Source organism: Lissotriton helveticus, chromosome 5_1, assembly GCF_964261635.1.
Source record: "Lissotriton helveticus chromosome 5_1, aLisHel1.1, whole genome shotgun sequence".
Classification (NCBI taxonomy): Eukaryota; Metazoa; Chordata; class Amphibia; order Caudata; family Salamandridae; genus Lissotriton; species Lissotriton helveticus.
In genome coordinates, this window is record NC_136065.1 from 216457707 (window position 1) to 216478106 (window position 20400).

General features: G+C 47.1%; 1 protein-coding gene across 1 annotated transcript in view; it reads left to right on the forward strand.

Annotated features, from left to right (window-relative positions):
* Positions 1-9538, forward strand: part of LOC144754343 (ficolin-2-like) — a 192087-nt gene extending 182549 nt beyond the window's left edge. Inside the window, exon 11 of the mRNA XM_078642032.1 lies at positions 9090-9538. Within this exon, the coding sequence (XP_078498158.1) occupies positions 9090-9337 (248 nt within the window). The 3' untranslated portion in view covers positions 9338-9538. The remainder of the gene's footprint in view (positions 1-9089) is intronic.
* The last annotated feature ends 10862 nt before the right edge of the window (positions 9539-20400 follow it).

The following is a 20400-nucleotide window of genomic DNA, read 5'->3' on the forward strand; positions in this document are numbered from 1 at the left end:
AGGGAAAAGGTGACAGATTGATGATTATTGACGGCCACGTATGCAGTGGGTTGTGTATAGAGTAGCCTAATCCAATGAATCAGCTTGGGACCAAACCCTATGCAACTCAACACAGCAAAGAGGAAGGTCCATTCGATGGTATCAAACACCATGGTGGCATCTAGGGATAGCAGGAGTGCTTCCTCCTCGATGATACCAAGCCTACCTAGGTCCCATGTACCCGGCGTAGATTTCTGGCCATATTTCTACCAGGCATAAAGCCGGATTTATCTGGGTGAATTAGATCGGTGATATAAGGGAGGAGTCGAGTAGCCAGGAGTTTGGCGAGGATTTTAGCCTCAACTGTGAGAAGGGATATAGGGCGGTACGATTTACATTCTTCAGCAGGCTTGTGAGGCTTGTGTATAAACACTATAGCAGCATTGAGGATATCGGCGGGGAGTAGTTCCAAATGATAGCTTTCCCTAGAAGTGCCCAAAAGATTGGGCACTAGTTTAGCAGACATGGGTTTGAAGAGCTCGATGGGGAGTCCGTTTGGACCCATCGCTTTGCCGGAGTGGACCGCCAGTATGGCATTTTGAATCTCCGTCACCGTAATGTACGCCTCTAAGGCGTCCCTGTACTGCGAGGAAATGCTCACCAAGTTGACGGTGGCAAGGAGATCAGCTGATACTGGGGCTTGAGAAGTTTCCGGGACCCTACGACTTCTTTGAAATAAGATGCAAAGGTGTCCGCGATTTCCTGAGAATCAGTGAGGAGTGTATCCTCAGGGCCAGTTATCGCGTGGACCCAGCGCTAACACTGGGCAAAGCATTATGCTACGCTCGCGTAGTTTATGAAGTTTGAGCTACTTTGCGCTACGTGAATTGCACGTAGCACAGTGGAAACACACCTAGCGTAGCATAGTGCAGCGGTCATTTTTTGCTTGCTCGCGGTCCTCAACATCAAGTTCGCGACTGCGAGCAAGCAACATGATATATCGGCGAGACTTTTTCCTCGTTCGCGATCAGCAACATCAAGTCGCCGATCGCGAGCGTGGAAAATAAACCTCCAGGCAAGATTTCAATGCGAGGAGGTCAGGTTTCTCATTGCGAGTGGTCGCGTATGCTCGCAACCGCTCGCGATGAGAAACTACCAGTCCGCGTTGAGGAAGCTGCCGCTCGAGTAAATATCTACTCGAGCGGCAGTAAAAGACAGCTCGCACTGTGCAAGATGCTGTTTTCAATGATTGCACTGTGCAATCATCACGAACAGCGCACTACGCAGTTCGCGTAGTGCTACACGTAGCTCGCGAAGTGCACTTCACGTAGCTACGCGTAGCTCTACTTCGCGAACTACGCCCAGGCTTACCCAGCGCGCTGCCAGCTCCTTACGCTCCAGCCACGCCAGGAGTTTGCCTGTACGCTTCCCCTGTTCATAAATTCGTAGTAGGGTAGCTAAGGAGCGCGTCGTAGCTACCTCCAATAGGAGTTGTCTATAATTTTGTCGCTTAATTTTGAGATTCTGTTGAACAGTGGGATCAGGAGCCTGCGAGAAAGTCGCCTCCAAGGCCAATATGTCCGTTTCCTTTTCGATCACCCTCCGAGAGCGTTCGGTCCGATGCCCCACCATTAATGACAGTGCCCTGCCCTTTATAACCGCCCCGAATGCCCCCCCAGAGTATCATCGCCGAGGCTAGCGACCCCACATTTTCCGCAAAATAGTATTTGGTGTATTGCAGGAGAGTCTCTTTAATGTGAGGTATTTTAAGCGCCCTCCCCCCACCCTGCCTCCCTGCACAGCAAGCCTGAAACCACCTGCCTCCCCCCAACTTGCAGAGTGCCTGTCGCCCATCCTTGTCAACTTCGGGAACATGAGCAACCCCACTCCTTGGACCAATATGCACAATTCCTAGAAGCCGCCCCGGACAATATTCCCATTGGGCATAACAGAAATAATACAGTGTTTTAGGGGCACACTTATCAAATGTCAAGCAAGAATCATCAGTATACTGTGTTACCTACAGTTCAAAATCGTAAGGACATCAGCGGCCCTAGGCAGGCACGAGCAAAAAGTTATTACAAATGAAGTCAAAATGATACCCAGGTGAGCAAAGGAGAACCGAGGGTTACCAATCAGTCTGTCATCGTAGAGCAGTGATCATAGTCACCCAGTGGGACCATGAGAGTCTGAATCAGAGTGTGTAGGGAAGCACCTCTGTTGGCGCCAGTCGCCATGTTCATTGATCGCTGATGGAGACTTGAGCGGTTTCTTGCCAACAGTCCGCTAGCCATCGAGCCAGTCCCAGGCGTCCTCGGGCCTTGTGAAGAATCACAATTTGCCGTCAGATTCTACTCAGAATTTTGCTGAAAACATCAAGGTGTATTTGATCTCCTGGTCTCTGAGGGCCCGTTTCACTTCTAGGAAACTACGTTGTTGTTTCTGGACCCTCAAGGTGAAATCCGGAAAGAATGTAACCCAGCTATTTTCCACTGTCAATGGGGGGACCGCTCAAGCGGTCTGAAGGATCACATCACGATCATGAAAGTTAAATTCGATTTTAGGGGACCTTAATCTCCATCTTGAGGATAGTGGGAGGGTTGAGAACACCAGCTTTCTGGCTGACCTCGAGGCCTATCAGCTGGCTCAACGTGTCCTTGAGTGTACGCATGTGGCAGGTCACTTGCTAGATCCCATATTCTCGAACTTAAGCTCTTTAACGATTTCTCGGCCAGCCCCGCAGGCCTGGACAGACCACTTCTTGGTCTTGTTCTCGCTGCGGCTGCAGGGAAAATCCGTCTTGATCCGCCCGTCCTTATCTTGAAACACCCTTGGCATAAGCTGGACATGGATCTCTTTTCCGCTTGTTTGGCTAGTCATAGACCTCAGTTGCCACTGGACGTGGATGTGGCAAACTCTCGGTTTCATGAGTGGTTGACGCTAGGCTTAGACAGCTGCATCCCAGCTAAATTGGGGGGGGGGGGGGGGGGGGGGTTAAGAGTTGTGGGCAGTCCAACCCCTGGTTTAACAACTCATTAACCCTAGCCAAAAAGGGCTGTAAGCAGCTCAAACGTGTCTGGAGAAGCTCCAATGATGTAGGAGCAAAAAGTGAATATAGAGCAGCTATTAAGCAGTACCACATGCTTATTCAGAGAGCTCAAGCGGAGTATGTGGCCGATAAAATCTCGGCTAACACCAATCCCGCTAAGTCGGTTTTCTCCCTGTTGTGCGGGTGATACGGGGGCTTCCCCGATTTCCTCGAACAATCAGTGTAATGAGCTGGCACGGTAATTTGTGAATAAAGTCGAGAAGATATACCTTGGTCTACCTACCCCGACTTTGTTTATTGAGGTTGCGGACCCGGGGGCTATCAGTCCTATGGTGGGAAACAGCCTGTCATCTTTTCCTCCCCTGACACATTTGGAATTCGAATCCCTCTGTTTGAAAATCAAATCGGGCTTGCCTGCCGATCCTTTGACACCTGCCCTTTTTCGTCAGTTTCATGCTCTTATTTCCCCGCTGAACATCGACTTGGTTTACCTCTCTCTGTCGTCCGCCTCCGTACCTGGTGCGTGGAAACATGCGAAAGTTATTCCACTGCTCAAAAAACCCTCCTTGGACCCAGCTGAGCCAGGCAACTATCGCCCTATTTCCCAGTTGCTTGTTTTGGAGAAGCTGGTTGAATCCCATGTGAATTCCACTCTCTCTAAGTTTATTGAGCAGAATGCCCTCCTGGATCCATCACAGCATGGTTTCCACGCACGCCACAGCACTGAGTCCGCCCTGCTGGTAGTGACGGAAGCTATCCGGGCGAGACTGGATGTCGGGGACACAGCCGCCTTGATCCTTTTGGACTTAAGTGCCGCTTTTGATACCGTCTCCTATGCAATACTTCAAAGGCTCCTGCGGGAAATTGGTATCAGGGATGCGGCATTGAACTGGTTTCGGTCTTTTTTGGAGGGGAGGTCCTTCGAAGTCTCCATGCTTCCTTTTCACTCACATGAGTTTGCTTTGCATCAGGGGGTGCCGCAGGGCTCAGTCTTGAGCCCCTTATTGTTCACCATCTATGTTCGCCCCTTGACTGCGGTTGCTAAAGAAAGGGCATGTCATTGGTGTCGTATGCTAACGATACCCAATTGGTGATCGCCTTCTCCAAGAAATGTTTTACTAATCTAGTTAAGTTCAAGGGGGACCTTTCAGTGGTTGCGACCTGGATGGCGGATAACTGCCTGCAGTTGAATGCCAGTAAGTCTGAGATCTTACTGTTTGGGAAGAATCTTGACTTGTGGTCCGAGCAGTGTTGGCCAGATCGCCTCAAATCTGCCACCCTGCCCAAGGAGGCTGTGAAAAACTTGGGAGTGTGGTTTGATAGTGGCCTGACTTTCGACACCCAGTCAAAAGTTGTGACAGGGACATGCGTTGGACTTTTGCGAGGCTTGAAACCTTTGCTGGGTTTCTTTCCCCCAAACGTATGTCAAACCATTGTCCAGGCGTCAATTCTATCCAGACTAGATTATGGCAATTCCCTTTATTTAGGTGCAAACAAAACCAGTATCAAGCATCTGCAGAGAGTACAGAATGCAGCAGCTCGCATTCTGGTGGCTCTCCCGAAATCTTGTTCTGTTTCCCATGTGCTCCAGAAACTTCGTTTGCTGCCTGTTGAGAAGCGCATTCAATTTAAGTCTCTCTGTGTATCGCATAAGATCTTGATGCTACAGGAACCTCTGGGGTTGGCCAATCTGCTAGAGTTTTATGTGCCACGGCGTCTGCTCAGATAGGCCGATCAAGCGTTGGTTTGCATGCTGTGCGTGTTGAAAGCTAGAGATGGTGGTCGTTCCTTCCGCTGTTTAGCGGCGAAGCTCTGGAATTTGCTCCCTGTTTCCATCAGAACAATCCAGAACCACCTAGCTTTCCGAAAAGTCATTAAGACCTGGCTTTTCCCTATTTAACTTTTCATCTTTTCTCCCATGGTTCCTGTTTAGGGTCTGTGGTCACGCTGGGATGCCCCGTCGTTGGGGCAGCTATGCGCTATACAAATCCGACAAATAAATAAATACGCGGGCCAGGAGCAGCCGGGGGCGGGCCCCCGGCTTCAGCTTACTCCCAGGCACACGATGGGCTTGTTAAATGGAAAAACACTTAGACATGCCACGCAGCTGTAGATGTTTTAGAATTAGCTCCTCTACGAACAGGTCAGCTGCTTGCCCCTCTGCCCACTCCGAAATACCAAGGATACGAACGTTGTTTCGCCTCATACTGCCTTCGTAGTCATCCGGTTGCAGAGCCATTGCTTCGTGGGTGGTGCGCAGTTCGGAAACCTGTTTCTTAAGGAGGGTGGTGTCAGTCCCCAGTTCTAGAGTAGTGTCTCAACAGTACTCACATGCTCCGCCATCCGCCTCATGTCTTCCCTAATTAGGGTCACCTCCTTGGTGACCGTATCAATCCGGGTTTGAGAGAGTTACACACTGCCGTGATTGCTGTAAGGAGGTCTTTGTTTGTGGGCTCGGCTGTTTCGCATTGGAGCGTAGCCGCTCCCCGGTCATCTTCTTGATGTTTCTGCAATGCAAACGTCTCTAGTTTGGTCTGTGTTACTGTTCGTCTGCTTCGGCCCGTCGCCATGTCTTCTCCCTCAGGGGGCAGAAGGGGAGGGACCGGATGCACCCGTTACTCACTGCCGCCTGCGATGAATTCCTCCACCCGGCCTGTCGGCTTTGGCAGGTGAAACCCTAACTCCCAAAGCAACGCCGCCCCCAATGGTACCCAGGTGAGGTGTGAGGGGCCCAAAACACCAGTATGCAGATTCAAAGGGCTTAGTTCAGGGCTGTGTGCCCTGGGCTGGATGGACTCGCCTCTTTCCCAATATGGTGGGAACTTCTATGTGGTATGGCCCCGGGAATGGCTGGGGCGGCAATCCGAGAGGTGGCCGCAGAGGGCCTCAGCATCACAACTAGTCTTTTTTGAGGCCTACTCCAGGGTCGATCGCTCGTCAGGGCCCCTCCCTTTGCGCGTCAGTTATGGTCGCCTGTCATCCCCAACCACAAGATGAAAAGGGTCCCAAGGTCCTCCCGGTTGCACTGGCCAACACTTTCAGGGGGGGGTCAATCATTCGGGCCGTGGGCTGGACTCCACAGCAACCTCAATAGCTCAGTGCGCCTCGGCCTCTCTCGCGCTCCCCATTCAGCGCCATTCACCTCCCCGGGAACCACACGAGCCGGCAAGCGGGTAACCAGTCATCACCTCGGCCCTCGGGTCTGCCCATTTCACTAGAAGCGGTACAAAAGGGGGTGGTGATGGACGGAGCATCTGAATCAATCAAACACTCATACCCAGTCAAAAGATCTGGGTTTAATCCATCACCGTTCTTTAGCCCACTCTGCCACCCCAGTTCAGACATGGCTATATGCAAATCAGTCTGTCCCTGTGCCTCATGGGAACAGTCCAGCCCGAACTGCCAAGCCATGTCTTCCCTGGACCGGAAACAAGCTTCCGAGGACCGGTTTCTGGCATTCCAGCCGTCTTCAGCCCGGCTTGCTTGAATCCAGTGGCAAAGTGAGCAAGGGACTCACGTCTGAGCATACCCTTCCACACTTATGGCGGCCAAAAGCGGTACAAAAGGGGGTGGTGATGGACGGAGCATCTGAATCAATCAAACACTCACAGTCAAAAGATCTGGGTTTAATCCATTACCGTTCTTTAGCCCACTCTGCCACCCCAGTTCAGACATGCTGTAAGGTCTTTGTTTGTGGGCTCGGCTGTTTCGCATTGGAGCGTAGCCGCTCCCCAGTCATCTTCTTAATGTTTCTGCAATGCAAACTTCTCTAGTTTGGTCTGTGTTACTGTTCATCTGCTTCGGCCCGTCGCCATGACTTCTCCCTCAGGGGGCAGAAGGGGAGGGTCCGGATGCACCCGTTACTCACTGCCGCCTGCGGTGAATTCCTCCACCCGGCCTGTCAGCTTTGGCAGGTGAAACCCTAACTCCTAAAGCAACGCCGCCCCCAATGGTACCCAGGTGAGGTGTGAGGGGCCCAAAACACCAGTATGCAGATTCAAAGGGCTTAGTTCAGGGCTGTGTGCCCTGGGCTGGATGGACTCGCCTCTTTCCCAATATGGTGGGAACTTCTATGTGGTATGGCCCCGGGAATGGCTGGGGCGGCAATCCGAGAGGTGGCCGCAGAGGGCCTCAGCATCACAACTAGTCTTTTTTGAGGCCTACTCCAGGGTCGATCACTCGTCAGGGCCCCTCCCTTTGCGCGTCAGTTATGGCCGCCTGTCATCCCCAACCACAAGATGAAAAGGGTCCCAAGGTCCTCCCGGTTGCACTGGACAACACCTGCAGGGGGGGGGTCAATCATTCAGGCCGCGGGCGGACTCCACAGCAACCTCAATAGCTCAGTGCACCTCGGCCTCTCTCGCGCTCCCCATTCAGCGCCATTCACCTCCCCGGGAACCACACGAGCCGGCAAGCGGGTAACCAGTCGTCAGCTCGGCCCTCGGGTCTGCCCATTTCACTAGAAGGTCATACGAGGGAGGGGCCACAGCCAGGAAGAACAGCCCCGGTGAAACAAGCCTCGATGCAGGAGCCCCTATCACGATGCAGGTTGTGGATTCAGAGCGGGGGGTCGGCCTCGGCCAGCGTCAAAGCTCCACTAACCTCTTGGCTTCCTCCCTTAGGCTGGGATAATAGTTGGTGTCTGCTTATTTTGCCGCCAGAGACGTCAGTGCCACCATTTTCCCCCTGCAGGTTCAGTCGCGGCCCAGGCCGCAGGCGCGTCTTTGCGTGATGTTCTCCTGCTGAGGAGCGCCACTCTCCTCCGGCGCAGTCCCAGCAGGCAGAGCGTGCGACGATAGCAGCCTCGCCCGACCTCTTCCGATCTGCTAAAACTTCGTCTGCTGCTCAAGTAGTAATTGTAAGCTGCATTAGGTCCCTCTGGAAGAATATTCGGCCCGGGGCGGAGGAATTTAGACGAATATTTTCTGAGTGGCGCAGCGGAGCTCGGCTACCGAGCGGCCATTCCCATGTGCAGTTGGCCATGCACCCTATAAATGTACACTATAAATGTACATCTTTAAGATATATATCTGCCAGTGTCTTAAGATTTTTTTCAGCAAGAATCTTTGTAATGAAATTACGCCACAACAGAAGACTAATAATCAAAAAATAGAGGAGCAGGATAGGAGTGGGCGCTGGCACACCAGGGAGAAACGGATGAGCGGGAGGCAGGCGGGCAACTAGAACCAAATTTGGGGGGGGGGGGGGCTGAAAATATTTCGGGGGGGGGGGCTAATTCTTTCAACCACGGACAAAGTGGCTGTGAGAAGGGGTGACCACACAACAAAAGCCTCATTTACAACTAAATGGTCTTTTAACCCCTTCGGCGCTAATGACAAAGTCAGCTCGTCATGGGCGTTAACTGCGCTACGCGGATGACGAGCTGGCTTTGTCATAAACAAGCCATTTTTGAAATTCCCGCGCACAGCGGGAAAACGCGGTAGCGCAGTAGGGGTTAAAGAACTGTTAAGTACTCGGGTGCGGCTGCAATTACATGCTCGCCAGCCTGCGAATCTGTGTCAGCCCGGGCTGCCAGGCACGACTGGGGGGCTGAAGCCCCGTGAGCCCAATGGGTGTTGCGCGCCTGGGAGGTGAATGGGGTTAGCAATAGCATGGCTAGTGAGCCCCAGAGTGGAACCCCGAGCCCAGTATGTTTTATATCTGTATGTTGTATATCTGTTATATGCTGTGTACAGTATGTAATGACACAACACCTTATCAGACACCTAAGTGAGACATATAAACTCGGAATGAATAGCAAAAATGAAATTTGCTTTGGAAGTGGCTGAAATAAATAACCACATTTATGGAAAATGCAGGCAAACTACAGGAAACAAAATCTATTTATTTAAATCATTCTAGTAAAGCAACGTTTAATAGGTTTTTATTTTTACCCCCCTATAAAGCAGAAGCTCACATTTGAAAATTAGGGTCATGGGGCATAGTGTGTGTGTGCTAGCAGGCACACGTGTGCATGCAATGTTTGGGTGTGCATGTTTAAATCACTGTATTACAACGCTAGTACCGTTTAAAAAATAAACTGCTCTCCTCTCGTTTACAGGACATTCCCTTGATATTCATCTGAACCAGCCATTCTCAACTATTGACCAGGACAATGATTCTAACCCAGGGAGCTGTGCTGCGTCCTTTAAGGGAGCCTGGTGGTATGCAAGCTGTCACCGTGCCAATCTCAATGGACTGTACCTTGGTGGGCCACACACCTCTGATGCAGATGGTATTAACTGGAAAACGGGAAAAGGGCTCAATTATTCCTATAAAACATGTGAAATGAAGTTCCGGCCTCTTTAGACCTCTACCATTTACATACACTGAATAATCCCAGTCAAATCAGAATTTACTGACTGTTATTAAAGCTAAGTGTGTTCAACAGCGATACTTTATTCAAATGAGTCTTTATTGTTAACGTTGTGCCCCACTTTTCTAATACATAAAGTAATATTTCTGTAGTAGAGATGAAGTGGAAAATAAATCATAAAGATTTACCTGTAATATTGAGAGCTTTCACTGTAACTTTAAATGACGCCTCTCTAAGCATCAAAGACTTACATTTAACACAAGCCGCATTCCTGGACCAATTTTCAGGTTTCTGGTAAAGCTGTGTGTCTGTCTGTTAACACCACGTAAGGCCTATGTAACAATGAGTTATTTAGCTGCATCACTCAGTGACGTTTACTACAGTATATACAGTACAGCATTTATATACCCTAATACCGACACACATTCCATTCCGCCACTAAGAAGCCTGCCTGTAATTCTGAGCTTGTAATACCATTAAATTAACTAAACTCTGTGAGACTGACAAGTACAACGCTAGATTTGTTCCCTAGATCTTTGTGTTTTTCATGAATTCGTTGGTATTTCCCTAAAATAGCAAGAAGTGTCCAACTAACATTGTGAGACCTACCCATGGTGCACTAAAACACACTCCAGCAACAACAAAGATGCCAATACTGAATGATGGAAATGCCAGCCTTCGATCCCACAAACCTAACCAATTTCTGTACTATTTCGAAGATTGGTGGATCACCCAAGTGCAATCAGGACAATCTGGCACTAAAGTTTTCCAAAAGTGCTTAAACCTACCATCTCCTCGACCCGTACCAGGGCTGTTTTAAACTGTGCAGAGCCACGGAGAATGGGATTACCTCAGCAGTAGACAACTGGAGGATAGAGATGTATGGTGTCTGTCAAATCTTGCTGTTTTGGAATTTATAGGCAGCATTCTGGATTAATTTAGCATCCTGTGCACTATACATTCAACTCATATTTGGATCCAATTTCTTTAGCAGCCATGAGATTATCAGTTGCCATTCTCAAGTGTGTACACCAGTCTGTAATTAGAAGAGAATCCCACATAGTATGCGCACAACGCGACATTCACCCTTCTCCATTTCTGACATTTTTGAGTCCGAACATGTTGTCTATGGGGTTGCCTTTTATTTCACATCAAACCAGGTAATTCTTCACAGATCAATAGGAGAAAACCATCCTGTTTGGATATATACAATTATTCATAGCATCATGCTTTAGCCACATCAACCTGTCAAAGGCATTAAGTACATCAGGCACGACATTACTTGAACTTCAGTTTTTTCCGTACACTTTAGCGGCAACAACATGTCAAAGGCAGTAAGACAATTGGGCACAACATTACACCTGCACTTGACCTTGGCCTTACAATGGAACTTGTCTGTCTCATCCCGCCAAGCTCTCCACTCAGCTGCGCACATTGTGCCAGCAGGCCCCAACGCACACAGCAAACAGGTGCAGCACTTGATATCCAGGGCACCACATAACGCATTGGCCCACCTGGGTGCCTCCCCAAGGTTCTACTCAGTCCATAAGTTGCGGGTTAGGGCAGTTGAGTCCAGGACCACCAGCAGGTCGGTCCTCATTTTCCGCCTACCCTCTGCAGAAGTGGATCCTACCGCCTCCTGGGGCCCATCCAGACACTGAATTTCCATTGTTGTACATCCCCCTTTGTTGTTAACTGTCAGTGCTCCGCCACAGGGTGAGAAGCTACCAGGTGCACTCCCCCCCCCCCCCCTCGACGTTGACAGTGCTCCCTAATAGCCACCAGAATAATGCGGTTAACAAGCTCAGATGCATTTCCTGAGAGATGCACCCCAGCTCTGTGTAACTGGTCCCTTACACCTACTAACACTAGTTGTGCTAACTTGCACCTATTGTGGCAGCTTGCAAAATTACTTCTGACCACAGTCATGCATCCGGCCTTCCGCAACATAAGCCTTCCTAATGACATTAGATCCTTCTCACTAGCATTAATGACTAAAGGGACTAGACAAAATCCCAACATTTGTACTCCGCCCAAATTAATGGACTTGTTGCTATGCTCTACCCCAAAATAATGCCTACCTTAACGTAGGGGGACCGTGCTGCACCCATTAATGGGGTGCTGTTGCCACCGCTGAAGTGCGAATGTGGGAGACAGAAACCCTACATGCCACCTATTTTCTGCTAGTGTGGGCTTTATGTATGCAAAGAAGACTTATCAGAAAACCTTATATTCCCCCTTGTCCGGGCTCTGGCGCCCTCAAAAGTGGGACCCTGACCCTAAATGTTCTCAGAGTCACAGACCCACAGGAGAAAACACTACTATTTATTCATAAACAATTATTTGTAGCATCATGCTTTGCCGCATCAACCTTTTAAAGGCATTATGTAAATTAAGCACAGCAGTACCCTGGAATTTCAGTTCTGGTCTTACACTTCAGCGGCAACAGCATGTTGAAGGCAATAAGAAAATTTGGCACAACATTACCCTGCACTTGAGCTTGGCCATACTATTGAACATGACTGACTCATTCTAACAAGCTTTTCACTCTGCTGTACACATTGTTCCGGCAGCCCCCAACATGCTACAGCAAACAGTTGCATTACTAAAATCCAGGGCTCCGCATACCGCATCATCCACCAGGGTGCCTGAACACAGGCAGCCTCTCCAAATTCTATTCAGTCCATACGTTGCACGTTAGGGCAGTAGAGTCCACGACCACCAGCTGATCGGTCCTCCTTTTCCGCCCACCTTGGCCATAGAATAAAGTGGTTATGACGTAAATGGATTTCTCGCAATCCCACTCACCTGTGGATTATGTAACCAATAAATCGTAACTCTTTCTAGGTATTTGAGTTTAAAAAGGAAAGAGAAAATACGGTTCTTTAAATTTGCTGGGCTGCAGCCACGCTACAGAACATTGCATATTAATGCTTGGCCATTTAGGAACGGCACCCGATTGTCGAAATATTAACTAGCAATCCCTAGTGCCTGTGAAGTATGCCTGAAATGGAAAACAGCATCCCAGCAACAGGTGGTGGGCTAACGCATTTGTTGCCTAGGGCCCACAGTACCCTGATAATGTTGCACAGCGCCCGTCCCTCATGAAGTCTGTTCATGGCATAGATTTTATTCATATCAAATCGGATAATTCACCATAAACCACTAAAAGAGTACAAGTATCCTACTTGGATATATTAATCATTATACATGGCTTCACACTCTAGCGACAATCACATGTCAAAGGCACTAAGAAAGTAAATCGCCTTTACATTTAAGCATAGCATTAATGTGACCATACCCTTGAACACTCTGCTGAGCACTTTGTGCCGGCAGGCCACAAAGTGCTGCAGCAAACAGTTGCACGGCCCTCCGAGGTACCTAAACAATGGCATAACACTCTAGCAACAATCACATGTCAAAGGCACTATGAAATTAAAATTGTCATTGCAGTTGAGCATAGCATTATGTTGTTTGTAGTCTTGAACCCTCTGCTGTGCACATTGTGCCAGCAGGCCACACTGCGATACAGCAAATAGTTGCCTTACTTGAAACTCAGGGCACCGCATAGTGCACTGGCCCTCTGAGGTACCTGAACACAGGAAGCCTCCCCAAGATTATTCTCAGTCCATAAGTGGCGGGTTAGGACAGTAGAGTTGAGGACCACTGGCAGGGCGGTCCCCCTCCCCGCCAACCCACTGCACACTTCAATCCTACCCCCTCCTGGGGCACATCCAGTCACTGAACCTCCATTGTCCCTCGTGAAGTCTGCTGACAATTGCACAGGAAGAGAAACTTTGCCGGTAAGTATTAGGCAATTGTGTTTAGTCCCATAAAACAGTACCTTTTAATGAGATGTTCTTGTACCATGAATGGTGTTGCACACCACCCGTCCCCCGCTATTATAATGTGTGCCTTTCCTGAAGGCCACTGCATGAGAGTTGCACCGCAGAGTCCTCAAATACTAAATAATTTCTACATATATTGTAAAAGGCATCCTATGGGTCCCTACCAAGGATTGCTGACAATTCCCTATATAACCTGTGACTTATTGCCTCAGAAAATCACTACTTCCAACCACTGTCACAGAGGACTGCTGCCACTTGGAAGGAGAAAGAAAACCTGCATAAAACCACTTGTCCATTACATAAAGCTAACCCAATATTGCTAGAATGGGCAATTTTCCACAAGGATTACCGAATATGCCACCAATAAATCTCCACCCTTGCGGGGATGAGCTTAAAGATGTAGTTAAACCTGCATAAAACAGTTTGTTGATTACATAAAGCTATCCAAATATTGCTAGAATTAGCAATTTCCCACAAAGACTACTGAATATGCCACCAATAAATCTCCACACTTGGGGGATGAGCTTAAAGATGCAGTTAATTTCCCGGGAGAAGCCTGGTTCCTTATATAGCAACGCCACATCTTCCTGGATGATAATGTTCTAAACAAAAGCATAATTCAACATTTCGTTATAGAGGGCCACCTCTATTAATTTCTCACCTGGATTACGTGCAGCACACCTTGGGGTGGAACATTGGAAGTACTCTGCACCAGGTCACTGAAACCACCGCCGGGCAAGCAGTTGTTTTGATATTGGGGACAAAATATGTAGCACTAGAACCATGTATTATTTAATATCCGACAATTGTTTCAGCATTTTACCAAATGACTTACCCCACCCGATGAACCAGTGGACGAATACCAATTTGCAACAGCCCATCCATATTTTGACCTATAACATGATTAGTATTTGCCTTGGGTTCTTCCACCCCCCCTACCGAGAGGCATCCTGGCAAAGAATTACCGATGCTTGTTGTGCCAACCGAATGCTGCTTAATTGTCCACCCCCTGGAGAGGAAAGGCTATGCGTACCCGCAGGGAATTAAACCTTTTAGCATGAGGTTAAACTCCACCCCTGTAATGCAAGGGTTATTACATAATACAAACCACTTGTGGACACCAGGAGATAGCAATAAATAAATAATGTGCCTCAGGGCCGCCACTAACATCCCACCTTGCAAGGAGTGACTCCCAGGTTGCTGCTGCCCATACCCCTGGGCATATTGGTGCTGAATAACATATGCTCCTTTACCTAATAGAATCGTGTTTATTTGTCTACCTCTGCCCGATGAAATCCTAAGAGTACCTCGCCGGGAATTTAACCCATGACCAAGAGGCGGAACCCCGGGCCCTGCAATGGATGCGTTAATCCATTATTCTCCCCGGCCCTGCCTGACGGCTCATATAAAAAGCAGTTGAAAAAAGGAACTACCTGTTTGCAGCCTCCATAATATGGCATATGAATTGTAATCTGAGCACCATTTGGTGTAGCCCTTGAATCATAAATACTTATGTGGAGAAAGAAACCAGAACGCATTTAGTACACTGGAAAATCAACCTAAATGAGGAATGTATGTACTAAGTAAACACTAATCATGCAAAGCCAACGCATGTATTGTACATAACTGCGCTCTGCCTTGTGTTTTGAAGTCTGGCCCCCTAGCTTATGGACAGGGGCCACTTGTTGAATCACAGACTGATAGCATTCCCAATTAATATGTTTGGGCCCAACAAAAACCGCGACCCCAGGTTTTCTTCCACATGTCACAGTAAGTGAAAATCGCGTCGCCGTCACTTTACTGTAATAAGTGTTTTAGGTGCCCCTTTGAAGACCCTGTGGGAGTTAGAACAGAACTGGCAACTGCCAAAAGTCCCCTGAATCCCTTTATTTCTGCAGGTTTAAAACAAGCCTAGGAAACATGGTGTTAGCTGCATATTGTGCCTCAAACCATGCACGTTCGGAACATTTATGGCAGCTTAATTGAAATATGTAACTCCCTGTCTTACTTAAAAATGTAAATAAGAAAAGCATGACTCATGAACGGCATAAACTGACTGAGGACGCAGGCCAAGTGTGTTTAAACGCATGCTGCTGAAATCAGATGAACCACAGCGTGCAGAACATGCCGACTAAGCGTGTATGAATGACCAGTGTTCCAATAAATCAACAGCATAACATGAAAGCATACCTTTAATACCTCTGCTACATCAGACGCTCAACTTTCTAATAAAATCAACAGCATAACATGAATGCCTAGACTATGACTGACAATACGGTTAGCTTAGCTGAGCCCAGCCCCCAAGTTACCATACTTCACCGGCTCGGACTGCGTTAACATGCTATTAGATTAGTAACTTTCCAATAAATCAACTGGATAACAACTGTTAACGATTGCAGGGATTTGCTAGCATGAGCTGAAAGCCATTTTGTATTTTGGCAGCCACTTTAGGTAGCCATGTGCTCGCCATGTGCTGTTTCCCTCTTCAGAGCCTTGCACATGCTCAGAAGGGCTTAGCTAGTAGAATGCACCTGCTCCTAGTATAGAACTGTCAGGCTATTTTTGCTGCTGTATGGAGAAGTAACTCTCCTCCCACTTTGTTGAGCAAGCAGATCTTGTATGCCCATATTAGGCATTTTGCATGCTTACATGAGCTAGGACTGCCCCTTGGTCTTATGCGGACTATGTAACCCCAAGCAGATTTAAGGCCCCTGTACTCCTTAGACCGCCTCATTCAGTTGCTAAGGCTTCTGTGTGATGTAGTCTCCATCATTTTTACGGTTATTAAAGATGTTACTTTTATATTACACCTTTTGTGCCAATTTCTTCTTTGTTGGTTTAAAAGGACCAAGTATCAGTGTGACCCCTGAGAAGGTTTCTATTTTCTTCAAATGGCGCTCCAACCTGGACCTCATCAGAGAAGTGGCTATTCAAGGAGTCATCTTGACAGGAGACAGAAATCTACTAAGGTGGACAGGACAGGATTCTACTAAGGAGGTACTCTGTGCACGGAGATTCTGGGGATTCTCTATCTCTGCAACCCAGTATATTTCTGGTCTTCCTGATTTTTATCCTCCACATGATGTTTTACCACTTCTGACTGAGAACCTTTTTGGCGTGAGTATTCTCAAAACGACCGTTAGGTCATTCAGAACTTGGCAGTTAGAATTTGAACACTTAGGGGTCCATTACGATGTCGGGCGGATTTCCTCCGCCAGGCTGGCGGTAGCCACCGCCAGCCTGGCGGAGGAAATCCGCCCAACATCTATTGCCCAATTCCCCCCCCCCCGCCATATTAGGATGGCGGAGGGGACCATGGCTGTGTGAAACACCGCCCGCCTATTTTCCGCCGGCCATATTACAATGGGCTTTTGCTGATGATTTTCCGTGGCGGCATTGGCATGCGGAGACTCCCTGCGGGGGCCCCTTGTGGGCCCCCTGGGAGTCCGTGGCTTAGGGGGTGCACATGGGGGGAACCTCTGGTACCCCCCGCATTTCTAAGTGCAACATGGCAGGCACCGCGCGGTGCCTGTCATGTTGTGGTTGTTCCTTGTAGCAGCAGTGATGCATTGCCATCAATGGAGATTGCCCGGTTTCAAACAGCACAATGGCATTGATGCATGAATTTTTGCTGGAGCAGCTCTCTATAGCCACTTCCAAGGGCCCAAGACTGGGTACCACTTGGCAGGGCAAGAATCACACATGGCAGAGTCCAGATGCTGTAGCAGGGTGGTTGGAAGTCCTTGATATCTCTAAAACAGGAGGCAAGCTGGCAAACCCTTGACGTCACATCTGGGTTCTGGGTTCAAGTGATGTGGGTCCAGTCCTTCTCAACCAAGCAAAGAGGGAAGCAGGCAGAAGGTCAGCACAGCAGAGCAGGATTCCAGCAGAGTAGCAGTCCTGCAGAGTGGCAGTCCTTTCAGCAGGACAACAGCCTGGCTTCCCGGCACAGTAATCACAGGCGCAGAAGTTTACTGAGTTGATAGTGTCAGAGGTCCAGTACTTATACCCAGTTGGGGCTTTGAAGTGGGGGAGACTTCAAAGAGACACCTTTGAAGTGCCCACCCTGCCCTTCCTGCCCTAGCTCCAAACTCACTACCGGGGTTATGCAGCCCTTTCTGTCAGGACAGGCCACAAACTATTCAGGTGTAAGTGTGAGACTGTGACCATCAGGATGTGGATGGCCCAACAAGTGATACCTAAACTCCCTTTGTTTTTGGCTGTCTAGAGGGAATGCACAAGACCTAGCTGTCACCCAACCCAGACGTGTACTCAGAAAGAGGCAGCAGGTACCAAAAGAGGCATTTTCAGAGTTACAATTTAAAACCCAACTTCACCATAAACTGTGATTTTAAATTGCTATTCCAGAGACACCAAACCTGGGGTCCAGTCTCTTCCCAATTGGAAATTATACTTATAAAATGTAATAAAGGTAATCTCAAAGTTATACAAAGTTATACTATATGAGAGATAGACCTGGCAATAGTGCAAAACTAATTTTGAAGTTTTTCAGTACTAAGACATGTAAAACTTAAAAATGCACTGCCCTACCTTTTAAATACACTGCACCCTGCCCATGGGCCATCCAGGGCCTACCTTAGGGGTTACTTATATGAATTACAAAGGAAGGTTTGGGCCTGGCAGATTGTTACCATGCCAGGTCAAAATGGCTGTTCAAAACTGCACAAAAGACTTTGCACTGGCAGTCCGAAGCCATTAATGAATTCATGTTTCATAGTGCTTGATTAACAAAAGTCTTAGCAATTAAACATTTGAAACCAAATCAGTACATAAACCACACTATCCACTTCCTTTAAACAATAAGCGCCTGTACAAAGGAACATATCTAAGGTTACACACCATACAGGAACATTAGGACCATTCGTAAACGTCTATTTAAAACAACCACAATAATAACCATTAACAATTTATAGTTTCATTTTGGAATGTACATTAAAAACAAACTTGTACAAATAAGCTATAAAATCCATATGGACATAAGTTAGATCATTATGTTTCAAAGTGCGATGTGCAGTAAAGTGTCTCAATATTTTTTAGAAACCTATTATCTGAAGCTGTCCTAATTCATAAAATTGATACACAATAAGATCCATTGTGCAAACAAGCTGTGAAGGGGCATCACTAAATATTTATAATTTCTAATAACTTAAGTATATCAGGATGTCCGTAATGTGCGAATAAGCTGTGAAAAAGTATCAATGTTTTCATAATTTCTCTTGGGACCAATTAACATAGCAACATAAGCACTAAATCATACAAAGTGTCAGCGACCATAAATCAATCTCATTAAATCATGGTTCATTAGGTAACCCTTAACTCCTTTGGTGCTCATTACGGCTTCCGGCCTTCATGAGTCACGGTAGGCGTGTGCTCATGACGTCCGGAAGCCGTCAGAACGTTGCCGTTCTGCTCATGCGCTATTAATTCCCCGCCTGTGTGTCAGTGGGCAGATTTCTGACGGCTCCCGCCGTCATGAGCACATGCCCATCGTGATTTATGAGTACCAGAGTGCCATGAGCCAATGCCCACCATGATTTATGGGTACCGGAGCGCCACAGACTAAACCTGCCCCCGCTCACACCGTGGTGAAATTCACGCCAAAGCAAAGGGATTAAATAGCTGATACAAAGAACTTTTCAGCAATCACTAAAGACTTTGTCAATTGACATAGCAGTGGAATGAACTCGCCTGTTAAACATAAAATAAGGGCCTGACTAGCCAATCTTACCTGAACCTTAAGAAATAAGGGTTTTAAAAGTGTGCTGTGCTTTTTAAGCAGTTTAGGACACACACATATTGTGTGCAATAAGGGTTCACATGGCCACCCACACAGTCTACAAATAGTGCTTGTCCACTGCTGAATCTAAGGTAAGTGTACCCTCCTTAGATGGATTTATACCCGATCTCATTTTTGAAAATGTTCTTTTTAATTGGGCCACGAAATGGGTATTTAGGTATGGCTGGATTTGCAGAGACTGATGTGAATTAATTAAAACCATGTATACATTTTTGCCTTTAAAGCTGTTTTTTCCGCATTGAAGGAGTTGAATTTAATTTTTTTTTTTGTTGAATATATTTACAATTAGGCATTGTCAATTCGGTGAGCCTAATCCGCAGACCAATATTGTGAAGGCAAGATTAAATATATGATCGCCAGGTAGCAGTATAAGCAGATTTGGTTATTTCAAGTCAACAGATTTTCGCCAAGGAAACAGGGTCAGATGAAAACATAGAATACATGCATTTCAAAAATGACCCTTGCTAGACTCCTGTCTCATTTTTGCTTGGCCCACAGACCTGGGGATTCCAAAAATTGCTTTATAGGTCTTGGTTACTAGTACATCCAATAGCATTGCGTTTTCCCCCTGGTGATTGATGAGCCATATGCAAGAGTTGGCTGCAGCTTTGCTCTCATAACTTTAAATAAATTATCATATGATTGGCAACTCAACAATGTACTGTTTTTGCCCTTAGATCTTTAAAATGATTTTTAAATTAAACTCTAATTTCAAATAATATCCCTAGATATTTATTTGTTTTTACCACTTCAATTGGCCCACCTCTGGCCTTCCATGAATTGATCTTTAATTTTACTGGATTGATTTTCATGATTTTCGTTTTTTAACATTCAGTGCCAAGCCATTCATTGAGATGTAAACAACAAAAGCATTTATCAATCTTTGAAGACCTAAAGGGGTTTGACTCCACAGAATACTATTATCTACATATAGGAGATAGCTAAGTTACACCTCACATAATCTTGGGGGATGGGCGTTGACGGATTCCAAATGCTGCAGAAGATCTGACAAAAATAGATTAAAAAGACAAGGAGCAAGGACGCAACCTTGCTTTAAGCCATTGTGGGTTTCAATTTTTTGTGTTACGGTATCGCAGACACCAAGCTTGACCTGGACCCATGTATTGGTATAAAGTAGGATTATAGCATCTATAAAATTCCGTGGAATGTGCCAGCCAGCCAATTTTTTTCCATAATAGGGCTTGAGGAACTGAATCAAAGGTTGTTTCTAAATCTATAAAAGCAATACATAGATTTTGTTTGTTTTAAACTGCCAACTCTGCTAATAAAATGAGGGCTAACAGGTTAGTAATTGTAGATTGGCCCTTGCAGGAACCTGTTTGATTGAGTGGAATGATTCCGTGCTATGAAGCCAATTTTTCCAAGTCAA